Source organism: Podarcis bocagei, assembly GCF_964188305.1.
Source record: "Podarcis bocagei genome assembly, chromosome: 6".
NCBI classification, from domain to species: Eukaryota; Metazoa; Chordata; class Lepidosauria; order Squamata; family Lacertidae; genus Podarcis; species Podarcis bocagei.
In genome coordinates this window covers 52,539,947-52,561,253 of record NC_138130.1, presented here as the reverse complement: position 1 = coordinate 52,561,253, position 21,307 = coordinate 52,539,947, and the positions used below count along the sequence as shown (strand labels likewise).

The 21,307-nt window shown below is 44.5% G+C and overlaps 1 protein-coding gene and 1 long non-coding RNA gene across 4 annotated transcripts in view; both read left to right on the top strand.

Annotated features, from left to right (window-relative positions):
* Positions 1 to 21,307, top strand: part of LOC308589600 (adapter SH3BGRL-like) — a 34,136-nt gene that overhangs the window by 7,267 nt on the left and 5,562 nt on the right. For all 3 annotated transcript variants that reach the window (XM_081198827.1, XM_081198826.1, XM_081198828.1), the window contains exons 2-7: positions 605 to 790; positions 6,422 to 6,502; positions 13,915 to 13,989; positions 14,729 to 14,821; positions 16,740 to 16,769; positions 19,471 to 19,595. In XM_081198827.1, the coding sequence (XP_081054953.1) occupies positions 605 to 790; positions 6,422 to 6,502; positions 13,915 to 13,989; positions 14,729 to 14,821; positions 16,740 to 16,769; positions 19,471 to 19,554 (549 nt within the window). In that variant the 3' untranslated portion in view covers positions 19,555 to 19,595. The remainder of the gene's footprint in view (positions 1 to 604; positions 791 to 6,421; positions 6,503 to 13,914; positions 13,990 to 14,728; positions 14,822 to 16,739; positions 16,770 to 19,470; positions 19,596 to 21,307) is intronic.
* LOC308589616 lies at positions 16,776 to 17,633 on the top strand. Its single transcript, XR_014009404.1, has 2 exons — positions 16,776 to 17,125; positions 17,457 to 17,633. It is a non-coding gene; the product is annotated as an uncharacterized lncRNA (long non-coding RNA).

Sequence of the window (21,307 nt, the reverse complement as noted above, 5' to 3'; positions counted from 1 at the left end):
GGGAACTGATGCAAGGTCATGTCTGCACCATTTTGTAGTTATTTTTTCTCGTCTTTTATATGTGGGTGCCATTTTATGTTAATTCTACACTCCAACACCAGCCATTTTGTGACTGCCTTCACAGCACTTCCTCAAAATTTCCAGTGTGCCCATTGGGTATCCAAAGTTGGTGACCCTGTAATACAGGTTAATACAGTGCTTTTTTCTGGGGGTAGGCAGGGGTATGCATACCTCTAAACATTCTATGAATCTAATGGGAGAAGAAACTATTTTTTTTAAAAAAAAATTAGTTTCTTCTCTAGCACAGTGAATCGTCAGTTCTGTTGCTACCCCCGATGGCTGCCTCATTTCCTTTCATGGTGTTTCCTGAGTCTCAGTGTGTGAAGTAGGAGTTGGAATCTAGAACGGTGATTGGTCAGTTTCATTGTTACCACCTTCAATGGCAGCTTCATTTCCTTTCCCAGTGATTTTCTTGAGTCAAAATGGAAGTACCCCTAAACATTTATTTTTTTTAAGAAAAAAAGCATTGGGTTAATATATTGGATATATCCACTAAGTTTAGTTATGAAATATCAAATTAATTTTCTCTCTCTTTTCTAACCAGATTAAGAAGAAACAGCAAGAGGTGGTGGGCTTTTTAGAGGCCAACAAGATTGACTTTAAGGAATTGGACATAGCCTGTGATGAAGACAACCGGAAATGGATGAGAGAGAATGTTCCGGGTGAAAAGAAGCCACAAAATGGAATCCCCCTCCCTCCACAAATATTCAATGAGGAACAGTATTGTGGGGTAAGAAGTGTAAAGGTGTTAAAATACGTTTAGGCATTTTAAGAAAATGTACAGATTTGCTTCATGAAGTTTGCAAAACATTTTCTTGGTCCTCTCTTTGCGTTAATGTTATGCCCGCTTTTGTGAACTGCTTGCACAAGATGGTTCTGGGTTCGGGTTTAAGTTATAGCATAGGCATCATAGAGGTCCTTGCTGTGTCCCGGAAGAGCTTGGTGGACAGAAAACTACCCCTGGCTGTAAGCTTAGGATTCTGAAATAGGGTGGGATCAGATTGGGTTGGAGCTGGTTAAGGATTGGATCCAAAGATGTCCCATTCCCCTGAGAGGGGCAGATCTCCTCTGCCCCCACATTGCTTCCAAAGGGTGTGTGTGTTAAAAATAGTTGTTCCCTCACCCCCGCCGTTCACCCCACTTATGATTGCTGTGCAAAGGAACTGTTCTGGGAGAAACACTGGAAAGAACTGGTTTGTGCATTTTCTGGCTATTAAACACTAAGAGAATGAACCTTCTATGCACACACAGAATGGGAGCACGCATAATGTTCTCGGTCCTTTTACCATCATTATGATCCCTATGCTGGGATAGGTTGTTGTGGGGGTCAGGAAGGGTGACATTGATATGCTAAACACACTCCTTTTCATCTAATTCCAGGGGAGTAGAGGGATGAATTCATACTGAAGGTAGGATGGATTGCAGTAGGGAATGTGCCATCAGATCTCAATAGCAAATTCATGCATAAGGGTTTGGAAGCAGTACCTGTGTTCCAGCCTAAAATATACCAACCAAATTTTAGAGTTTCCAGAAATAAATTCATTTTTTAAATAAGAGCATATCCCAAGACAGTACAGCTGGTGGATTCCATAAGCATTTTTACCTTCCATCAAATACTTCCAGGCTATAGGAAAAACAATGCTGATGCCCCCCCCCTTGTCTTGCATTACTCCAATTTGTATCCCACAAACTTTCAGTGGAAATAAATAAATATGTGCAGTAGTTCAGCACATGGATCTGATTATTTTATGCATCCACTCCTTCAGAAATGTATTGCACCATGGTTGTAGCAACCAGGAATGACAGTTTAAAGCTGCTTCCATAGTAGCTGCTTGTGTGGCTTGCCCCTGAGGGAGCTTCATGTTAGGTAGGAGAACATTTTAAAACAGCAACAGCTTTCTCAACCAACCTCTTCTTTATGCACATCCTGTAGCAAAAACAAGTATTCAAATGGATGGGATACAAACAGCTGATTTAGAAGCCAAGTACGAAAAATGTAATCATAAATGGAAGAGATGTTCTGATGTATGATTGAGTTCTTAGAATTAGGGTCAGAGCTATGATAAATGTCAAAGGGGGTGGGGTGCAACTGATCCTTTCAGGAATAGTCCAGGTCCTGAATCTGAAAGTACAATTTTACTGTTTAGCTCTTTCACACACAGAGCTATAAAGATATCAGAGCTGGCCAAAGACATTTTTCAACCCGAGGCAAAAATCCGTATAAAACATGGTCCCTATTCCATGCACAGAAACCAACCACACAATCCTACTTCAACATGTACAGCATGTGTCTCCATTGGCTATGTTCAGTGGGGTTGATGGGAGTTGTAGTTTAGCAACATCTGGAGGGCCAAAGGTTCCCCACCTTTGCTCTACTGCTTCTGAGGTGAGCGGGCTCAGTTAGGAGGTGCAAGGCAAACTGAGCGATTCTCAAATCTTTGACCTCTCCCTACCCCTCTGCATTGGCCACCTGTAATGGCCATCTCACCCTGCCTTGCCCTGGAGAAAATTCATGGAATTCACTTCCACGAGATGTGTTGTTTAGCCACCTGCTTAAGGGTGCTTCCACACAGGCATCTTCTCAGAAATTTAGCCTTAAAAAAAGCAACCATCAAGGAATGAACATATTAAAAAAACTAATGTGAGCCAATGAAAAAATAACCACTTTGAAAGATTCCCTTTTCCGCACACTTGTGGAATTAGAGTTCCATGGAGAACTACATAGTAGAATATATGTTGCCGCAGAGCAGCTGCTATCGAACGTCTGCATAGACTCTAAATTAGTAATATACAATATCTCTGACTCTGCACAAGGCTATTTTAGGCACCAAGCAGTTGACATACCAAAGTACACGTCTAAGGGCCTTTCCAGATGATTAGAAAGACCACTTTATATTCTTAGTACAATATTTGCACTAGCCCCAATGCAGCACCAACATAATAGCACCCCGTCCCCTTACGATGGGGTAGCCAAAAGGCACAGAGAGGATCTCCTTACGGTGGGCAATGGCTTCTTTCAGGCTGGCTGCTCTTAAAAAGAAGTGGTGGAGATGTGTGCTACAGAAGAGGGCCAAAATGGACAAAAACAGATTACAAACTAGCAAGGAACTATTGTGAGTGGAAAGGGGAGCTTTTTTGCTATTTGCAACATAAGCCCCCCCCCTTTTTTTAAAGAGTAATATAAGGGTGAGCAAAATGCAGCTCTCTGTATGTTGATGGACTATAATTCCCATCGTCTCTGACTATTGGCTGGAGCTGATGAGAGATGTAGTCCAACAACATCTGGAGGGCCACATGTTCCCTATTGCTAAACGATTGCTTCAATTCTTGAAGAGTCCAGCAGAGGGAGGGCTCAGCCTCTAAACAATTTTTTAAAATTAAAAATAAAATGGCCTGTATCTATCTACCTACCTACCTAAAGACAAGCAGTATCTCTGTCCTGCTGCTCTGGATGAATAGAATGGTCCTCTTCTTTCTTAATCTTTAAGCTTAAAACAGGTGGTTACATGGCAAGTCATCTTAATCACTTCATTTGCATGCCACCTTTCCAAAAACAAACAGAAATTTCGCTCAAAGCAGCTTACAAGAACGGGAACAACAATATGTAAACAATACCAACAACTGCAAGAATAAATTTGTAATAAACAGTAAAGCAGCAACATGTAACAAATGCCACAGCAAGTTAAAAACAACAACCTATCAGTATTACGAATGCATAAATGTAACCAGGAATGGGGAAAATTTCACCTTAGTTCTAGATGTTCTAACCATTGCTGCTGTGCCCACAACAAGCGAGTCTGCTCAAATGTCTGGACCTTGGCTTCCTCAAAGAATCATTGCCCGATGCCATCATCATGCAGACAGCAGCTTATCCCATAACGTTACACACAGTCTCTCTCCTGAAGCAGCTTCTTATAAGGCATCCAAAAGCAGGAGGTGGGGTAGCGGGAAACATCTCTCCTATGATGTTACTCACAGTCCTTCTCCTACTACAGCTGCTTGGCTAATACCAAAACTGAACACGTAAGGATGTTTGAAGAACAATTTTGTTTTGCTTTTAAGTACATGGCTAGGAAAATATGAAAGCATTCTCCTGGGCAAAAGTTCACAATGTGCAATCTTCCATGGTTCCAGTTGCAGATAGGTAGCCGTGTTGGTCTGCCATAGTCAAAATAAAAAAATTCCTTCCAGTAGCACCTTAGTTGCAGATAGGTAGCCGTGTTGGTCTGCCATAGTCAAAATAAAAAAATTCCTTCCAGTAGCACCTTAGTTGCAGATAGGTAGCCGTGTTGGTCTGCCATAGTCAAAATAAAAAAATTCCTTCCAGTAGCACCTAGTCAAAATAAAAAATTCCTTCCAGTAGCATGCACACGAAAGCTCATACCAAGAACTACCGTATTTTTCGCCCTATAAGACGCACTTTTTCCCCTCCAAAAATGAAGGGGAAATCTGGGTGCGTCCTATGGGGCGAATGCAGGCTTTCGCTGAAGCCTGGAGAGCGAGAGGGGTCCGTGCGCACCGACCCCTCTCGCTCTCCAGGCTTCAGGAAGCTATCCCAAGTCTTGCAAGCCCGGCGGGATGTCCCACGGGCTCGCAAGGCTTGCGGGCAGCAGCCTGCACCCAAAAGCTGGGGACAGCGGGGAGGCGCAGAGCCGCCACCCCGCTATTCCCCGACCTGATCGGGAGGCTGGCGGGGGGAGAAGCAAGCCTGCTTCTCCCCCCCGCCAGCCCCACAACCTCCAGATCAGGTCGGGGAATAGCGGGATGGCGGCGCTCCGCCATCCCCCTATTCCCCGACCTGATCTGGAGGCTGGCGGGGGGAGAAGCAAGCCTGCTTCTCCCCCCCCCCCCCGCCAGCCCCACAAGTCGGGGGATAGGGGGATGGCGAAGCGCCGCCATCCCGCTATTCCCCGACCTGATCTGGAGGCTGGGGGTGGGAGAAGCAAGCCTGCTTCTCCTTCCCGCCAGCCCCACAAGCTCGGGGAATAGCGGGATGGAGGCGCTCCGCCATCCCCCTATTCCCTGACCTGATCTGGAGGCTGGCGGGGGGGAGAAGCAAGCCTGCTGCTCCCCCCCCCCGCCAGCCCCACAAGCTCGCGGGATAGCGGGCCAAGCTGTCCCTGAAGGCAGAAGAGGGAGACGGAGCACTCCATCTCCCTCTTCTAGCTTGGGATGGTTGCGCAAAGCCTCTGCAGTTACCGTATTTTTCGCCCTATAGGACGCACTGCGCTGCCCCCCAGAGGCTTGGGAGGCTGTCCCTGAAGGCAGAAGAGGGAGACGAAGTGCTCCGTCTCCCTCTTCTAGCTTGGGGATGGCTGCGCAAACCTGGGGGGAAATCAAATTTTTTCCTTTGATTTCCCCCCCCAAAAAAATAGGTGCGTCCTATGGGCCAGTGCGTCCTATAGGGCGAAAAATACGGTAACTTAGTTGGTCTTTAAGGTGCTACTGGAAGGAATTTTTTTATTTTGACAATGTGCAATGTGAGCTTTAGAATTAAACAGATCCCTTTCCTCATAGGAAGAGCCTTGCTGAGTCAGACTAAAGCCTTTTTAGTTCAGCATCGCATTTCCCACAGTGACCAACCTGATGCATCTTCTGAAGCCACCAAGCCACATAGGAGGACAGTAGCCCTTTTCCATCGTCATTTCCCAGCAAGTGGCATTCGACAGGCGTGTACACTGCCTCTATGCATATCCCAAATAACAAGGCAAATCAGGGTGATTTGCGATAGTCTTTCACGTTACCGAGTTGCATCACGCTGTTAACAAGGCATGTTGAAGCGGATCAGGGAGCACCCAACTTTCCAAGTAACCAAGTTGCCTGGGGAAATACCCAGGACTTAAGGGGGGGAGAGAAGTGTTAGAGGAGAGGGAAAGGGGTGGAGCGGTGTTTGTGATATTTCATTTTGACAAACAGTTCTAGATTTTTATCATGGTTCATACATGCATGTACATTGCTTGCATGTCTGCTCAAAATTAATACCCATTAATTTCAAAAAGGTTCACTTCCAGCCAGGGGAGTCTGCTTGGATAATCACACTTTGGAAGGGGAAAAAACAGCAGTCGTTAAAGATTGTGGCTTTCATTGTTTTTATCCATGCCAACAAAATGGTTTAATTTGAACCGTGGCCTGATTTGAATTCCTTAACTCAGTCATAGAAATAACCTTTTTGAGCATTAGCAGAGTATCTTTCTCTAATGCCTAGCTGACTCAAAACAGCAATACTTAGCATTTACAGAAGGACTGTGGCCTTATGTATAACACTAATTTTGCTTCCTATTTTCAGTGTTTTAAATAGTTTTGCAGAATCTTATGTTTCTTATTAATTTTTTATGTTTGTGTGTTTCTATTCCCTTTTTAGGATTTTGACTCATTTTTCTGTGCAAAAGAAGAAAATATTATTTATTCATTCCTAGGTCTTGCACCTCCACCAGGCTCATCGGTACGTTTATAACCTTTGCCAAGACTTATTCATCTTAATTTAGTGATGAATTAGACACTGATGCAGCATGTAAAACAATGTAGATTGCTATGCAATTTTTAAAAATTGTCTTTGCACGAGAGTAAAAAGCTTTTAAGGACTAATTGATGCAGATCTTGCAATAAAAATTTGCTATTAATTTGTCAAAAGCCACCCATTTGCACTAATTTATAATGAGTACATCCTGATTTTTAACATTGCGTTCAGTGGGATATGGATTGCACCCAACTGAATATGGCAGCCAACAATTATAGTTGAATGAATGCCCCTTTCATTTTAGCAGAGCAGGTTCTGAATAACTGTGCTTAGAACTTATTAAGATTCTGAAATGTTGCTAGTTTAAAGCAATAATGGCTTTAATAGGAAACTTCATTAGAGGCTCTGGTTTTTACTCCACACATAACAATAATACAGAAATACCAGGAATTTCCATTTAAGAGAAGCTATATGACCTGGTCCATCTAATCCTTGACTTTGCTTTTAAGTGAGATTCTCACTACTAGGTTGTCTCCATGTGGCATGATTTTCTATTATCACCCAAATTGTTAGGATCTTGGTCACTTAAACTTGATTAACCAGCTCTTCATATCATCATAGTTCATGGTGCAAGTTCTGTGGAGCCCCCTGTATCTTTCTGCAAAAGAAAGTTCATTGTGCAAAACAACCAAATCCTTGGTTCACATAGGCATGCACAGCCCATGACTCTCCATTGCTTAGACTCTCAGCACTGGGCATGTGATCTGTTCTGTCCCAAAGGCAGCATTACTCTACAACCTTAGTCAACATTAAAACTGCTTCTGCATGAGGAACTCCAGTGCTTTTCTGAACACACTGCTGCTAATTCCGATTGGCAGTGCCTCTCTAGGATTTCAGACAGGAGCTTTTCCCTAGTGCAGTGTGCATATGTGGGGTGTTGAACATAGGGCCACCTGCATACAAAGCATGAACTCTGTCACTGAGCAACAGCAACAAAATACTTGCATCTCAGGATCTCTAGCACATGGGCTACTTCCAGCTTAAGCAGAAGCCAAGCCATGTATAGGACAAGCAAGCAGCAGATAACATACACAAATGCACTTTTTTAGGGGAAATCACACTGAAAACTGCACAGAAATGTGTATATTTGGGAGATATTCCCACAAAAATGCTTATACGTTTTAAGGAGATGTGCAAGTACTCCAAATCTTTTTCCAGATCAATGCCCTTTGTGGAATTGAAACCTGTATGTAAGCTATATTATGATGTGCATGAATGGAGCAAAGACCTTGAAAAAATTACTATGTAATCAAATCTTTCCAAAGCCAAACTGTGACTCCCCGTAGTTTCTTAAAGCATGGCATACTTTAAAGGGAGAATGACAAAACATGTTGTAGGATGTACAGAGGGAAAGGAGACTAGAAAAAGAAGTTGTAAGAGCTCCTGGTGACTGCCTGAGAAGTAATCTGACATGTCACCAAGCTGGTGTACTAAGTTAGAGGAAGATTCCCCCCCCCCCCTTAATACAAATATGTAATTTGAAACTAGAGTGGCCTTGTGGGGCAACTGGCTGTGCTGAAAGGATGGAGTGACATCTCTGTTGTCAAGATTCTTGATTTTGGTCTATTAATGCACAGCAATGCACCTTCAATTTGTCCACGTCGTAATACACAATGAGATAAGTTGTTAAAAAAAAATACGAAAGTTTTGGAGACCTATTTAAAGTGATAAGAGCAGTAGCCACAGAAGAGGCAGCCACTCAGAATGCTATAACATTAAAGTACAGTGCAAGCTTGGTTCTCAAACAGCTTAGGTGGCAAACAAATTGGCTCCCGAATGCAACAAACCCAGAAGTGTTCCAGTTTTCTAACGTTTTTTGGAAGCTGAACGTCTGACGCAGCTTCCGCTTGAGTGCAGGAAGCTCCTGCAGCCAATCGGAAGCCACGCCTTGGTTTTCAAACATTTCGGAAGTTGAATGAACCCCCAGAATGGATTATGTTCAAGAACCAAGGTACCACTGTATCTTACAGATTGATATTATTACAGTGGTACCTCGGGTTACATAAGCTTCAGGTTACATATGCTTCAGGTTACAGACTCTGCTAACCCAGAAATAGTGCTTCCAGTTAAGAACTTTGCTTCAGGATGAGAACAGAAATCGTGCTCTGGCAGCGTGGCGGCAGCAGGAGGCCCCATTAGCTAAAGTGGTGCTTCAGGTTAAGAATGGACCTCCGGAACGAATTAAGTACTTAACCCGAGGTACCACTGTACTTGCTTATAATCAGCTTTATGATTATTATTTTTAAGAAAGATACATTCATTATGGTAGAAAATAACAGCATATGGAAGCATATTTTTGTATATTGTTACACACACACACCAATCTCCAAGCAGCAAGAGATCTCATTGTATACTTTGCATATGACTTCCTTGGAGCAAAGGTCAGTAGAGCAGTGTTTCCCAACCTTTTTTGGGCAAAGGCACACTTGTTTGATGAAAAAAATCTCGAGGCACACCACCATTACAGCCCCGTGACGTCAGCGCGCAGCGTCACGCCGGGAGGGACATGAATTGCTAGCAAATTACATAATCACCTCCTTGAGGGCTGGCTCATCTTCTCCGAAGGCAGAACCCCATTAATTAACAGGACAGACTCACACCATAGCCAAGACGAGGGGGGAAAACCTCAGTCATGCACAGTCATGCACATGTGGGGGCTAAATGAGGACGAAGACCGGGCAGAGAGCAGGGTTCAAATCACCCCACCTGGCCAGGACAATCCCTGGGTGCTCCCTTGGGCCACTCGCCTGACCCACCTCGCAGGGCTGTTGTTGCGAGGATAACACGGGGAGAACCACGCGCGCCCACGGGAGCTCCTTGGAGGAGAAAGTGGGCGATGAATGCAATGCACGAAATATATGAGAGGCGACCAGGTTTTGCAGGTGAGGGGCCCCCGCCAGCCTCCTCTTCCAACACCCGGCGCAACGACGCCGAAGTTTCCCCCCGGGCTCGGCTCGGGGAGCAGCGCTGCTCCCCCCCGGCTCCCCTTCGCCCTCCCGGCTCTCTCTGCTGCCCACTGGGGACCCCCCTCACCTGCCAAGTCCGGAGCGCCGGTGGAAGTTGCATGCATGCATGCAGGGCGCCGCGTTGCCATTGCATTGCACTGCACTCCATGCAACGCCTGCACGCATGCATTGCCTTGCACGCCCGCCAAGGGGTCTCCCCGCGGTCCGATGCGTCCCCTCCGGCGCAGATGCAGCATTGCAAAAATAAAAACCCCCCGACGCAGCCCTACCTGGGGGGCAGCCTCCGCCTCTGCCGCTCCGCCTCTGTGGGGATCCCCGGGCTCCATCCTGCCGCCCGATCTCCGCGGGGGCGCAGGCAGGCTGCGCGGGGTCTGCGTGGAAGAGCCCCTGCCCGCCCGGCCGCCGCCGCTGCGCTCATTCCATGGCCGGGAGAAGAGCGCTTCAAACAAAACGCCCGGCCCGCCAGGCCACGCTGGGAAACGTAGTTTGCGCACCCCGCGCGGGCGCGGAGCCCAAGGGCAAGGGGACTACGGATCCCGGCAGCCCCCGCGCTGGGGACGGAGGGGGAGAGGCCGGGTGCAGGGATGGAGGGATGGGTGGGCGAGCGAGTGAGTGAGTGGCAGCCGCCAAGCCTTGGCCGAGAGCCAGGAAGGGCCTCCCCGGAGGAGGAGGAGGGAGGCGCAGAGCGGGAGGGAGGGAGGGAACCCCAGGGGTCATCTAGTGACGGCGCCCCAATCGAAAATTTGACTTAAAAATAAAAAATCTTTCGAATTTTTTCATTTTTCCCGCGGCACACCAGGCAACATCTCGCGGCACACTAGTGTGCTGCGGAACAGTGGTTGGGAAACACTGCAGTAGAGGCCAGCAGGGGTACCTGAGGGGAGAAGCAGACTGGCTCTGCCACTTACCAGGACAGGGATATGGTGAGGTGCTGATGAGGTCAGGGGGGTTTCTTGTCGCCTGCAGGTGTGTGAAGCCACCAACCTAGAGCTCCTCTTGCCTTGCCCCCGTGCTGGTGGACACAATGGTGCTGTTGTTGCTCCCTGTCATGTGCCGCTGTTGCTAGAGGCTCGTGGTGTCTTTGTGATAAATGGCTTTGTTTACAACCAATAGTTAACAGACTTGGCCAAAGTCATTAAATTATTGAACCACTTTAGAAGCCTGCTTTTTCTTCAGAATCCCACTTGAGAGGTATGAAATCATGGGCTGGGAGGGGACCCTAAAGATCATGGCTACAATAACCCCCCCCCCCAAACAACTTACTTGTTTTGTTTGCTTCTACGTTTCTGCTCAGAAAATGATACAGTACTGAAAAATACTTGCATGCCAATGCAGAAATCTTTGCTTTGGGTTGTATCCATACACCAAGTTCTACTCAGGGTAAACCCAATGAAATGAATGTAGCTAAGTTAGTTATGTTGCTTAATTTCACTGAGTCTACTCTGGGTATGACTAGCTTTGGATACAACCCTTTGATTTGATTATACTGATTGAATTAGAAAACAGAGTACCTTGCCAGTTAATGATCATACTCTGTTCTTCTGAAAGAAAGAACTGAAAGAAATGAGCAATCATTTCACTTTAGTGAAAGCAATCTACTCAATAAATATGCTTTATTAAAATAATTTAGGCATAGATCTTTGCTCTTAACCACTGCTGCCTACCTTTGATGCTTTTCAGTGTTGATGGAATTGAAATCATCCTAGTCTGTTTTTATATGACTTTTCAAGAAACAAAAAAAAAAAACCCCACAGAATTTAAACATGCAAGTGTGTATATAAATGCACATTACATGGTTTGTTTGTTTATTTACTTATATTTTTTTTTATAAAATTTTTTTATTGATTTTCCAAATTTTATAAAGACATAACACACACAAATAGACAAAGACAAAAACATGCGTAATTTCAAAAATCTTACTTTCATAACCTTGTTCCTTGACTTCCCCCCACCCCCCTTCAAGCATCCCGATTTCCATAATTATGTCAGCAAGTTATTGTTTCTCCTCTTCACCTTCTTAATATAGTATTTTTTATCGAAAATTTAGATTCTTTCCTAAGTTGGACTCAGGTTCCCTTCCATCGATTTCCCAGTTTATATTAGATAAAATACGTATTAATTAAACCGAAAAGTCATGAGTGTTATTAAAATTCTGTTTCCCCCCCCCCTCCCATCCCCGGTTTCCGTCCCTTCCCAAATACATGTCCATAATAATAGTTCTTAGCCTGGGTTCCTCACGCCCGAGGCCTTCAAATCTCTTTCAGTCCCTCTCCGCCGGTCTTGTTGGTAGTCCTTTATGTTGGTCAGTAAATCTCGAAGAAGTTCTGTCTCATTCAAATCAAATCTTCTTTCCACAAGAGAACTTGAGAACCATTGCTGCAAAAGATCCACAAACCCTTCATCTTCGAAATGGAGGCCCCAGTCATATTTCTTCTTTATTTTAAGTTCCTGTATTCCAAGTACTCTAGGGGCCTCCTCCTTCATCTTTCGCATCTTTCGCAGATTTGTAATCCATGTGATCCAAAGGTCTTCTTGTTTATACTCCACTAGTGTAGCTTCCTGGTTGGTATTTTCCATCTGTACTTTCTCCTCTCCTTGTTTGGTCTTCAATTCTTGAGATATCTCTTCCAATTCAGCTGTGGATTCTTTCTCATTCAAGTCCTCAATACATTCAGCAGAGCTGTTTATTCCAGAAGTCAAGGTCATGAGCTGTTTGTTCATAGTCAGACTCTGCTCTTGTAAAATTCCAACAAGATAAAACGTTCTTTCTAGCTCCGCTAGTAACTTTCCATCCACAGCCATTGTAATGTCTCAGAAATCCCCCTAGAGGGAATCTGATACTTAGTAGTCTTTTTCCAACAGCCCTCTGCCTCGTTAGTTTCTTTGTTTCCAACAACTTTAATTCAATTGTATCACATTTAATCCAGAGGGATCTTAGGTAAAAAGATTTTTACTTTAAGTTGCCCGTTTGACAGTTTTGACAGCTGTCAAACTCCTTTCCTCTTCAGCAGGCTCAGAGGCAGGACGCTCCCGGGCCCGGGAGGGGGGGTTGCACACAGCAAAAAAAAAAAAAAAATCTTCTAAAATTCCACTCTTACGCTCCAGCTCAAAGCTTCTTTTATCGAATCGTGAAAGTTAATGTCTTTTTAACTCACCCCAAAAGGGTAGGCTCTCCAGCTTAGTTCTCTGCTATTGCTTTAAATCTTCTGCAGGAGGGGGGGTGCGGACTTCCTTTTGACACATCCCCCGGTCGTATCAAATTCAAAGGTAATTTATTTTAAAGTCCAAATTCCAATCTACTCACGGGTTGCTTCTTTTCAGGTCCGAATTTAAGGAAACAAGTCAGCGCTCTTCAGCCATGGCACACGGCTTCGCTCCGCTGGGATAGCGGTCTACTCCCAGCACCACGCCGCTCTCCGTATCCTCTCCGTAGCCTTTAAAAAGGCTCTTCGTGGATCGGGGGGGCGCTTAAGGTGCCCACCGAGTCACCAGGTCCTCAGGCATCCGCGCCTGAGGTTTTTGAGGGTCCCCGCGTCGCCGTCGCAGCAAGACCCGTCCCCAGCGGAGCCGATTCCCTCCGGAGCTCGGAGGGAATCCGCCATTAGCTGTTCGCGCCAACCCGGAAGTTATATTTAGACAATTTATATACCATGTATTTGGAGTGGGGCAGAATCTCTAAACAGTTTAAAACAGCTTCATCAATAACGATCAAATACAGAAACTACTAGGGGTGAAATATCACAGTATAAAACACAATTGACAACAGCACAGGGCATCCTTTTAAGTATCAGAATAAAATATTACGCATGACAATCAACTACAGAATTACAATGAAAATTGCACATTCAAAACATAATTAACAAAATATAATCTAAGCAGTAGAATAAAATTACAAAACAAAATCCAAATATCAATTCCTCAGTTTTTAAACACGCAATTAATTGTCAGCTAAGGAAAAGAGGGGGGGAAATTCACTTTTCCCACCCTACAACATTCCCAGTCACTCATACAATGTAAAAAACCCCAAATATAGTTATATTCTCAGCCCACTATGTAATCACCAACACAATTAACCGTCTCTTGACAGCTAAAATACTTTCCACTCAGGTCTACTCGAACACACTGTTACCTAGTGAACACACCAAAATCAAATATGCAAGCTCGATAAACCAGTAAACCACTCTGCGGCCTCTCCCATGTCAGTCTCAGTTCCTCAATCAACAACTCACATGTCTACGCCACAAGACCCAGACAAACCTAGACAGATACTGACCTTCAAAGTAAGCAACAATACATAAGCCCTGAGTGAAACATTCAAACCCAGTACTTGCCCTCTCCACTTCTGAATATTGTTTGAATTCTTTATCACAGGAGGGAAGGATTACCGAGGAGATACCGACTGTGCCAAATGGTGAAGTTTCAGGAGAAGAGCAGAAAACCGAAGAAGTAATGCGATTTTTTTTTTAAAAAAAATTATCTCTGTATAACAACAATCACTTAAGTGCTTTTTTGGAAGCCATGTTGCCATCCCCCAGAAACTCTGTGTGAGTGCCAACAGTTCCCCAGCATGACTCAGATTGCCTGGCTGGCCACCACATCAACCTTTGCCAACTCGGTGCCCTGCAGGTGTTGTTGGACTACAGCTCCCATCATCCCTTGGCCATCTTGGAGTCCAACAACATCTGGATGGCTGCAGCATCCCCATCCCTAATACGGAAGGAACAGCATGACCTATGAGAGCTAAACGTTTTGAACTTGCCGCAACATTTCTGCTTAAAAAACGCAGGAAAATAGCTTGACTTTTACAAGAGAAAGCTAACAACCATCCAGTGAGCACAATTACATGAGATTTGCCAAATGCATTTCAGAGGTGAAGAACGAATCTGGAGTAGCAGTACTGTATGTGAATTTTCCATCAGCAGGGATTTCTGCATGTGCAACAGAATATTCCCCCTCCTGCCCCTGCACACCCCTTAAATTGGGGGGGGGGGGTTCTCCCAAACTTCTGAAGCAGATTTGAGGAGGGTGTACATGAAGGGAGCAGTCGGGGAAATCTAACTGCAGGACTAGAAATCCTTGCACTGGCAGGACATGTTGGTTGAATACCACGCTAGATTTCTTTGGTTTAAATTGATTTTCTCTTCTGCGATGTTACTTGTGTTTTTCTTTTTTGCTCCGTTGCCAGGAGATTGAAAAGACAGAAGGAACTGAGGAGAATGAGGCAAATCCAGAAGAGGATGCAGAAGCTGATTCTGCTGAAGTGCCAACAGAAGAACAGGTCATTTCCTTTTTTTTCCCCCCTGCTTGCCATTTTTGTTCAAAGCGTCCTTCACATCTCTGATATCCAGGCTCTGAGTGCCATCCGTTGCTTTTGCAGTCAAAGCGGCACTACCAACATGTGAGAGGGAGGTATTGGCAAGCTTATGGGGTGAGCTCTGAGATTTGCAAAAGTTTTCCTAAAATCATGAGGGGAAGAACAGCCCAATGCTCAGTAGCCAGGGACCATTGACTCACTCCTGGGGGTGAGGGCAGAATAGAAAACCTTGGTGGGGAGGGAGTAATGGAATGGAGTGGTTGGAATCCTGAAGAGGAAACACTTCACACTACAACATTTTGTCGCAGGTTGCACTTGTCCACTTCTAAATTTTGCATAAGGATTGCATTCATTCGGGTGGCTGTGAGGACCAACAGCTGGAGGGCGACAGGTTCCCCAGCAGGGCATCGGCGGCATTCTCCTGCTGCTTAACCATCCACAGCTGCTTTTCTGCTGAGTAACAATCGGCTTCCCCTCACAGAAACATTTATAGTCAGGCACCAGCAGCTGATTCCGAAGTGTCGCTTTCAGTGTATCTGCCCGCATGCTTGGAGAGGAATGAAAACCATGAGCAGCAGCTGCTACCTCATTAGAGAAATAAGACAACATGGAGATGACTCTGAATTCCACTGCAATAGAAATGCAGCAAACATGTAATTTCTGCAAGTGAAAATAATGATTCTGCATATTAACAGACTTGTAAAAGAACTCTTTTTGATGGTTTGACCCTGCAGGGGCCATGGAATGGATAAATGCAGAGTCAAAATGATGCACATGTATGCAGAAGGAGGGATCTTGGGGTGTGTGTGTCAGTATTCTCAATTGCACCTGTCTTCTTTGAATGGCTGTCACAGATGTTCTGTATCTTTTGCCAGCAACAAAATCCCAAAGTCCCAGACAGGTGCTATTTTCTGGATGTAAAGTTATTCACTGGGCAGGTCAGATCTTAAAGGTTTCTTAAACATCTATCCTTTTCACAGCCATTGGTGATTATTGATGCAGACACCACTGAATATAAGTGTTTTCATTAAGACGCTGGGCATTTATTATGTGGTGTTTTCATGCTGCCCAGACCTTCTTCTCATTGGTGGAAAAAGAATGCTTCAAGAGCTGGGCACTTCACTGTTTTGTGAGGGCCATCGAGAGAGGTGAAAAAATTCTGCTTTGCTGTCATTCCCCTGCCATTCCTCTTCTAACTTTTATTTTGGGGCTGAACCAAATTGGGCTATTTTGGGGAGGCAAAATTGGGCAGGTAAGGGAGTTTTGCCAAATGTCTCGGGGGGGGGGGGCTGAAATTCTCCAACACATTTCCCCCCCTCACAGAATTGTCTTCTGGGAGATTTTTGGCTCACTCAATGTTGAATAAAATTCTGTTGTTTGTTTATATTGTTGGGTGAAGAAAGGAGAATGGGAAGGAATAAGAACAAAGCCTATTCCTTCCTTCGTAACAGTGGTTAAAATGACACTGAACAGTATATTAGCTTGATTTATAGTTGCACCCAAAATCCATGGAGTGTGAAATGGTCAAATATTTGCCAAGCATTTTCCGGGGGAGGACTGGAATTCCCCAACAGATCAGGAGCAGCTGAATAAAAAGTGCCAGAAGGTTATCTTCAATTAATTTTTGATTCAGCCCTGTTTTGTGTGCTTAAGATAAAGGGGGGAAAGGAACATTATTCCTTGCAGCATTCTTTAGGGTGTAACCCAATGCATATTTATCTGAGAATAAACACAGTAGTGTGACTTTCTTCTGAACAAACATGTATAGACCCTCCTGTATAATAGATTCTAGTCTTTCTCAATAGTATTTTTTTTTTGTCATTGGTTGCTGTCTGATCTTTTTTATTAGTCTGTTTTAAGGGATGGTTTTTCTCATTTGCAGGAAGAAGGCGCAGAACAGCCAGTGACAGAAGTACGCTCAAAAACTTCTTGTAGTCTGCACTTTGATTTGTCTGCTTGCTGACTAATGTAAAGCACTGCTTGAGAACCCTCTTCCCCCAAGCTGAATCACAAAACCAAGTTATGACTGGCATCTAGCAAAGAATATTTATGTCTGGGCCTGTTAAACTTCTGGGACCAAGGAATTCATTCTAACCATTTTCTCAGAGCAAAATGGTATGCGCTTGAACTGATGTACCCAGGCAGCACCTGGTGCACCTATATAACTATGTGGGCATTCATGTCTGCTTGCACACACCTGCACAGAGTCCACAGGGACATAGGTGTAGCTTTGCCAATCAGTCAGGTAGCAGGTAAAGGTAAGTAAAGGTAAAGGTACCCATGTCCGACTCTAGGGTTGTGTGCTCATCTCACTTAAGAGGCCGGGGGCCAGCGCTGTCCGGAGACACTTCCGGGTCACGTGGCCAGCGTGACGAAGCTGCTCTGGCGAGCCAGCGCAGCACACGGAAACGCCGTTTACCTTCCCGCTATAAAGCGGTCCCTATTTATCTACTTGCACTTAAGAGTGCTTTCGAACTGCTAGGTGGGCAGGAGCTGGGACCGAGCAACGGGAGCGCACCCTGCCGCGGGGATTCGAACTGCCGACCATGCGATCGGCAAGTCCTAGGCGCTGAGGTTTTACCCACAGCGCCACCCTAAGTTGCAGGACCTTGGATAGCTCCAAACAGACAACCTGCTGGGCCTGAAGCTCAGTGGAGACCTTTTCTCCCTCTTGCACCAGACTTTCCTTAAAGGAACAGACCTCTGGCTTGGAGCTTCTCAGCCAACTCCTGCTTTGTGTGTTGTATGTGTTTACTATTAAAACCAATTGAAGTTATTTCCTGGGGTTTTTGTTACAAATCTTAACCATAATTTTTTTGTGAAAATCAAATATTGTTATATACCTAGGCAGTGCATCTGTATGCATCTTCTGCCTTTTTTACTTTCTGGATTCATTTATTCCTCCTAGTACAAGTCCCCTGCAGACTTAATGCTACTGTTAAGATAAAATTGGCATTCTAGGGTTGGTGCAAGAGGATTGCTAACGACATTGTTAGGGGCACCCTGCAAGTTTTGTGCTATAATGCAAGCAATAGTGACCTACTTCTTCATCGTCTCTTCTTTTCAAACCAAAATTGCTTCAGGAGGAAGGAATTTAGAGCAGAGAAATGGTGTGAGAAGAAGAAGGGCTTAAATTAGGGAGGGAGATGAGGGCATACATGCCCAGCCTTCCCACATGGAATATTGTCATATGTTGGTATTGGATGTACTCTTCATGGGACATAACCTTAGATTGGGCCACAAAAACCTCTTGTGAGTTTGGACACATAACTTGAATAACAATGTTTTGGTGCATCTTATTCTTATATCACTGTGGGGATGATGGAATTCTCTTGGTGAAAAAATGCAGAAGGTGCCACACAATTTAATACTCTGATCTTTCCTCATTATGGTCATGCTTATTTATATAACACCATCCATGCACACAAAGCTTTACAAAGAATGAGAGAATGCGTCCCTGTCCAAAATGGTTTACAATCTAAAAAAACCTGCATAATAAAACAACAGAGGAAAGGGAAGAAAATGGAGGCTGGGTAAATTGGGTAAACTGGTTCCCTTTCAGTTGTGTGCTTCAGCAATACATTGAGTGTGCAGGACACTCTGATGTAGACATTGCCTCAGTTATATTTCATGCTAGGACTACCAGTGCACTATGGGGCAGAATCTACCGCAAATGCCCATGCATTAATCTATGCAAATGCTGTGGAAATGAATAGGAGCAACACAATAGCACAACTTGCCTTTTTCATTAATTTGCTAGGTGATGGAAGACATGTAGGCTAGATTATGTGTGGTGTGTAGATAATAGTCAAATACCGCCTTCTGAATAGGGAAAGTAGGTTCTAGAATAAAGTTATCATGCATCCCCGTTTTCCGGGGACAGTCCCCGGATTTACAAATCAGTCCCCCGACAAAATCCATCTATTTAGTAGGAAGTTGAAAAGTGTCCCCAGATTCGTTGAAAAATATCTGGTAACCTTACTCTGGAATAGCTTTTGCTATTGTTTCCTTCTAACAGATAGGAAAAATAAACCGTAGATCAGAATCTAACTTGAACAATATTATTCTAATTTGTAGCCACATACACCCACTAATATGTATACACTCTTTCTCTCTCACACACACACCCAAACACTAGAGAAAGAAGGCATAGACTACTGTTGAGTTTATTAGTTTGGCTGAATTATGCTTCTGCTCTTTGAGCATTAATCATTAAATCTAATGTGGCTTGTCTGCATGCATTAATGTAGTAAAGAATTCAACATTCAGCTGCATTAAGCTTGTATTTCTATTTAGAAAAATGAAATGTGCTAGCAACACAGTATGGCTGCAAATGGAGTATGCACCCCACCTCCAAATTGAGCTTTTCCTTCTCGGAGAATTACACATGATTTATGTCAGAAAAATAGCCCACCTTTTATAGAAGGATCTGTGAGCAGGAGACTACGTTCTGCCCACGCACCTTTAAAATTGTAGCAGATTTTGCATTGCAGTATAAGGTGCTTTCTCCCATTTTCTGAGGGAGCAATATGCATGTCACCTTTAATCCACTGTTTCAGTAGTTGCTTCTTTCCCTTCCCATATTTGAATGTTCTTTCCTTTATATAAATAAGGAAACAGAGGAAGCACAGGAGGAGGAAGAGGCAGAAGAGGAGGAAGAAGAAGCGGAGGAGGAGGAGGAAGAAGAGGAATCTTAGTACAATTCTATTATGACTTTTTCCTTCAGAAGACTGTTCAGGTAATTTTGCTGACAGCTGCCTCATTTCAGCCTTTACCTGAAAATCCTGATAGTTTCAATCCCTGCCACCAAAACTTTAATTTGTCTCAAAGGGGGAATAGAGAATATTTTCCCTGCTTGTTTTAAGCAGACAACTGTAGGTGTACAGTCTGCTTACATGCCTTCATTTATTTTTCCAACATTGGGTGGGATTTATACAGCATTAATGGGTGATAACCAGAGCATGAGCCAATTAATTTAATCCACTTTTGTTCCATCATTCCTAGTGGCAGAGAAACACGTATATTCCTCTCTTGTTGAAACTGATGGGGGGGGGGCTAAAAGTGTAAACAACTGGGTTATTTATCTGGATTGTTTCCATAGGTTTTTTATAATTATTTTTAATTGTTTTTTCCATGTTTACTTCTTCTAACAATATATCTTTAACAATTTTCATATTTCTACCCTTCTCCCCTGGACTTCCCTCATACTCCCATTTTGTTTTATTTCCATATTGTTCACCCTGTGTATTGTTTCCCCAAAATTTTCCCAATACATATACTGTATTTTTCACTCTATATCACGCACCTGACCATAACATGCAAATCGTTTTTAGAGGAGGAAAACAAGGGGAAAAGCATTCTGAATGAAACAGTGGATGTATCATTTTTGTGCTTCATGCTGTGGCCACAGACATGTGATCTGATGGTGAATTTGGGGTGACCCAATGCAAAGATCCTGAGGATCCATGTGGATCCATGCTTTGTAACCATGTTTTTGCTCCATTGCAGCCCCAGGCAACAGTGGGTGCGTGATTTTTTTGGTGCAGGCTGTAGCCATGGACATGCTATGTGATCTGATGGTGAATTTGGGGTGACGCAATGCAAAGATCCTGAGGATCCATGTGGATCCATGCTTTTTAACCACGTTTTTGCACCATTGCCGCCCCAGGCAACAGTGGGTGCGTGATTTTGGGGGGCCAGGCTGTAGCCATGGACATGCTATGTGATCTGATGGTGAATTTGGGGTGACCCAATGCAAAGATCCTGAGGATCCATGTGGATCCATGCTTTGTAACCACATTTTAAGTGGGGAGGGAAGGAAAAACACAGAAGGGACAAGGAGCACAAGAGGGGCGTGCAGAGAAGCAGCTGGCTAAGAAGAAGAAGAAGAGTTTGGATTTGATATCCCGCCTTTCACTCCCTTTAAGGAGTCTCAAAGCGGCTAACATTCTCCTTTCCCTTCCTCCCCCACAACAAACACTCTGTGAGGTGAGTGGGGCTGAGAGACTTCAGAGACGTGTGACTGGCCCAAGGTCACCCAGCAGCTGCATGTGGAGGAGCAGAGACGCGAACCCGGTTCCCCAGATTACGAGACTACCACTCTTAACCACTACACCAAACTGGCTCTCACAGAATGCAGGAGAGGGCTATAACGTGAGGAAAGGAAGGCAAAAGTTCCCCCCCCCCCCACACAAGCCAGCCAGCGCTCGCTCTCTCTCTCTCCCACCTGCATGTTTTCCCGCTGCCTGCGAGTCCCTAGACGCAGCAGCAGCAGCACCAGAGCAAGGAGAGGAATTAGAAGGAAGGACGCTCTGCTTTCCCCTCTGCTTGCCTGGAGGGGAGGGGCTTTCCCTGCTCTTTGTTCCGTTTGAGGAAACACAGCAATGAAACAGAGGAGGGTGGGCAGTAAGACCCTGAGGCAGAATGCAGGAAAGCAGCCGTTTCCTCTTT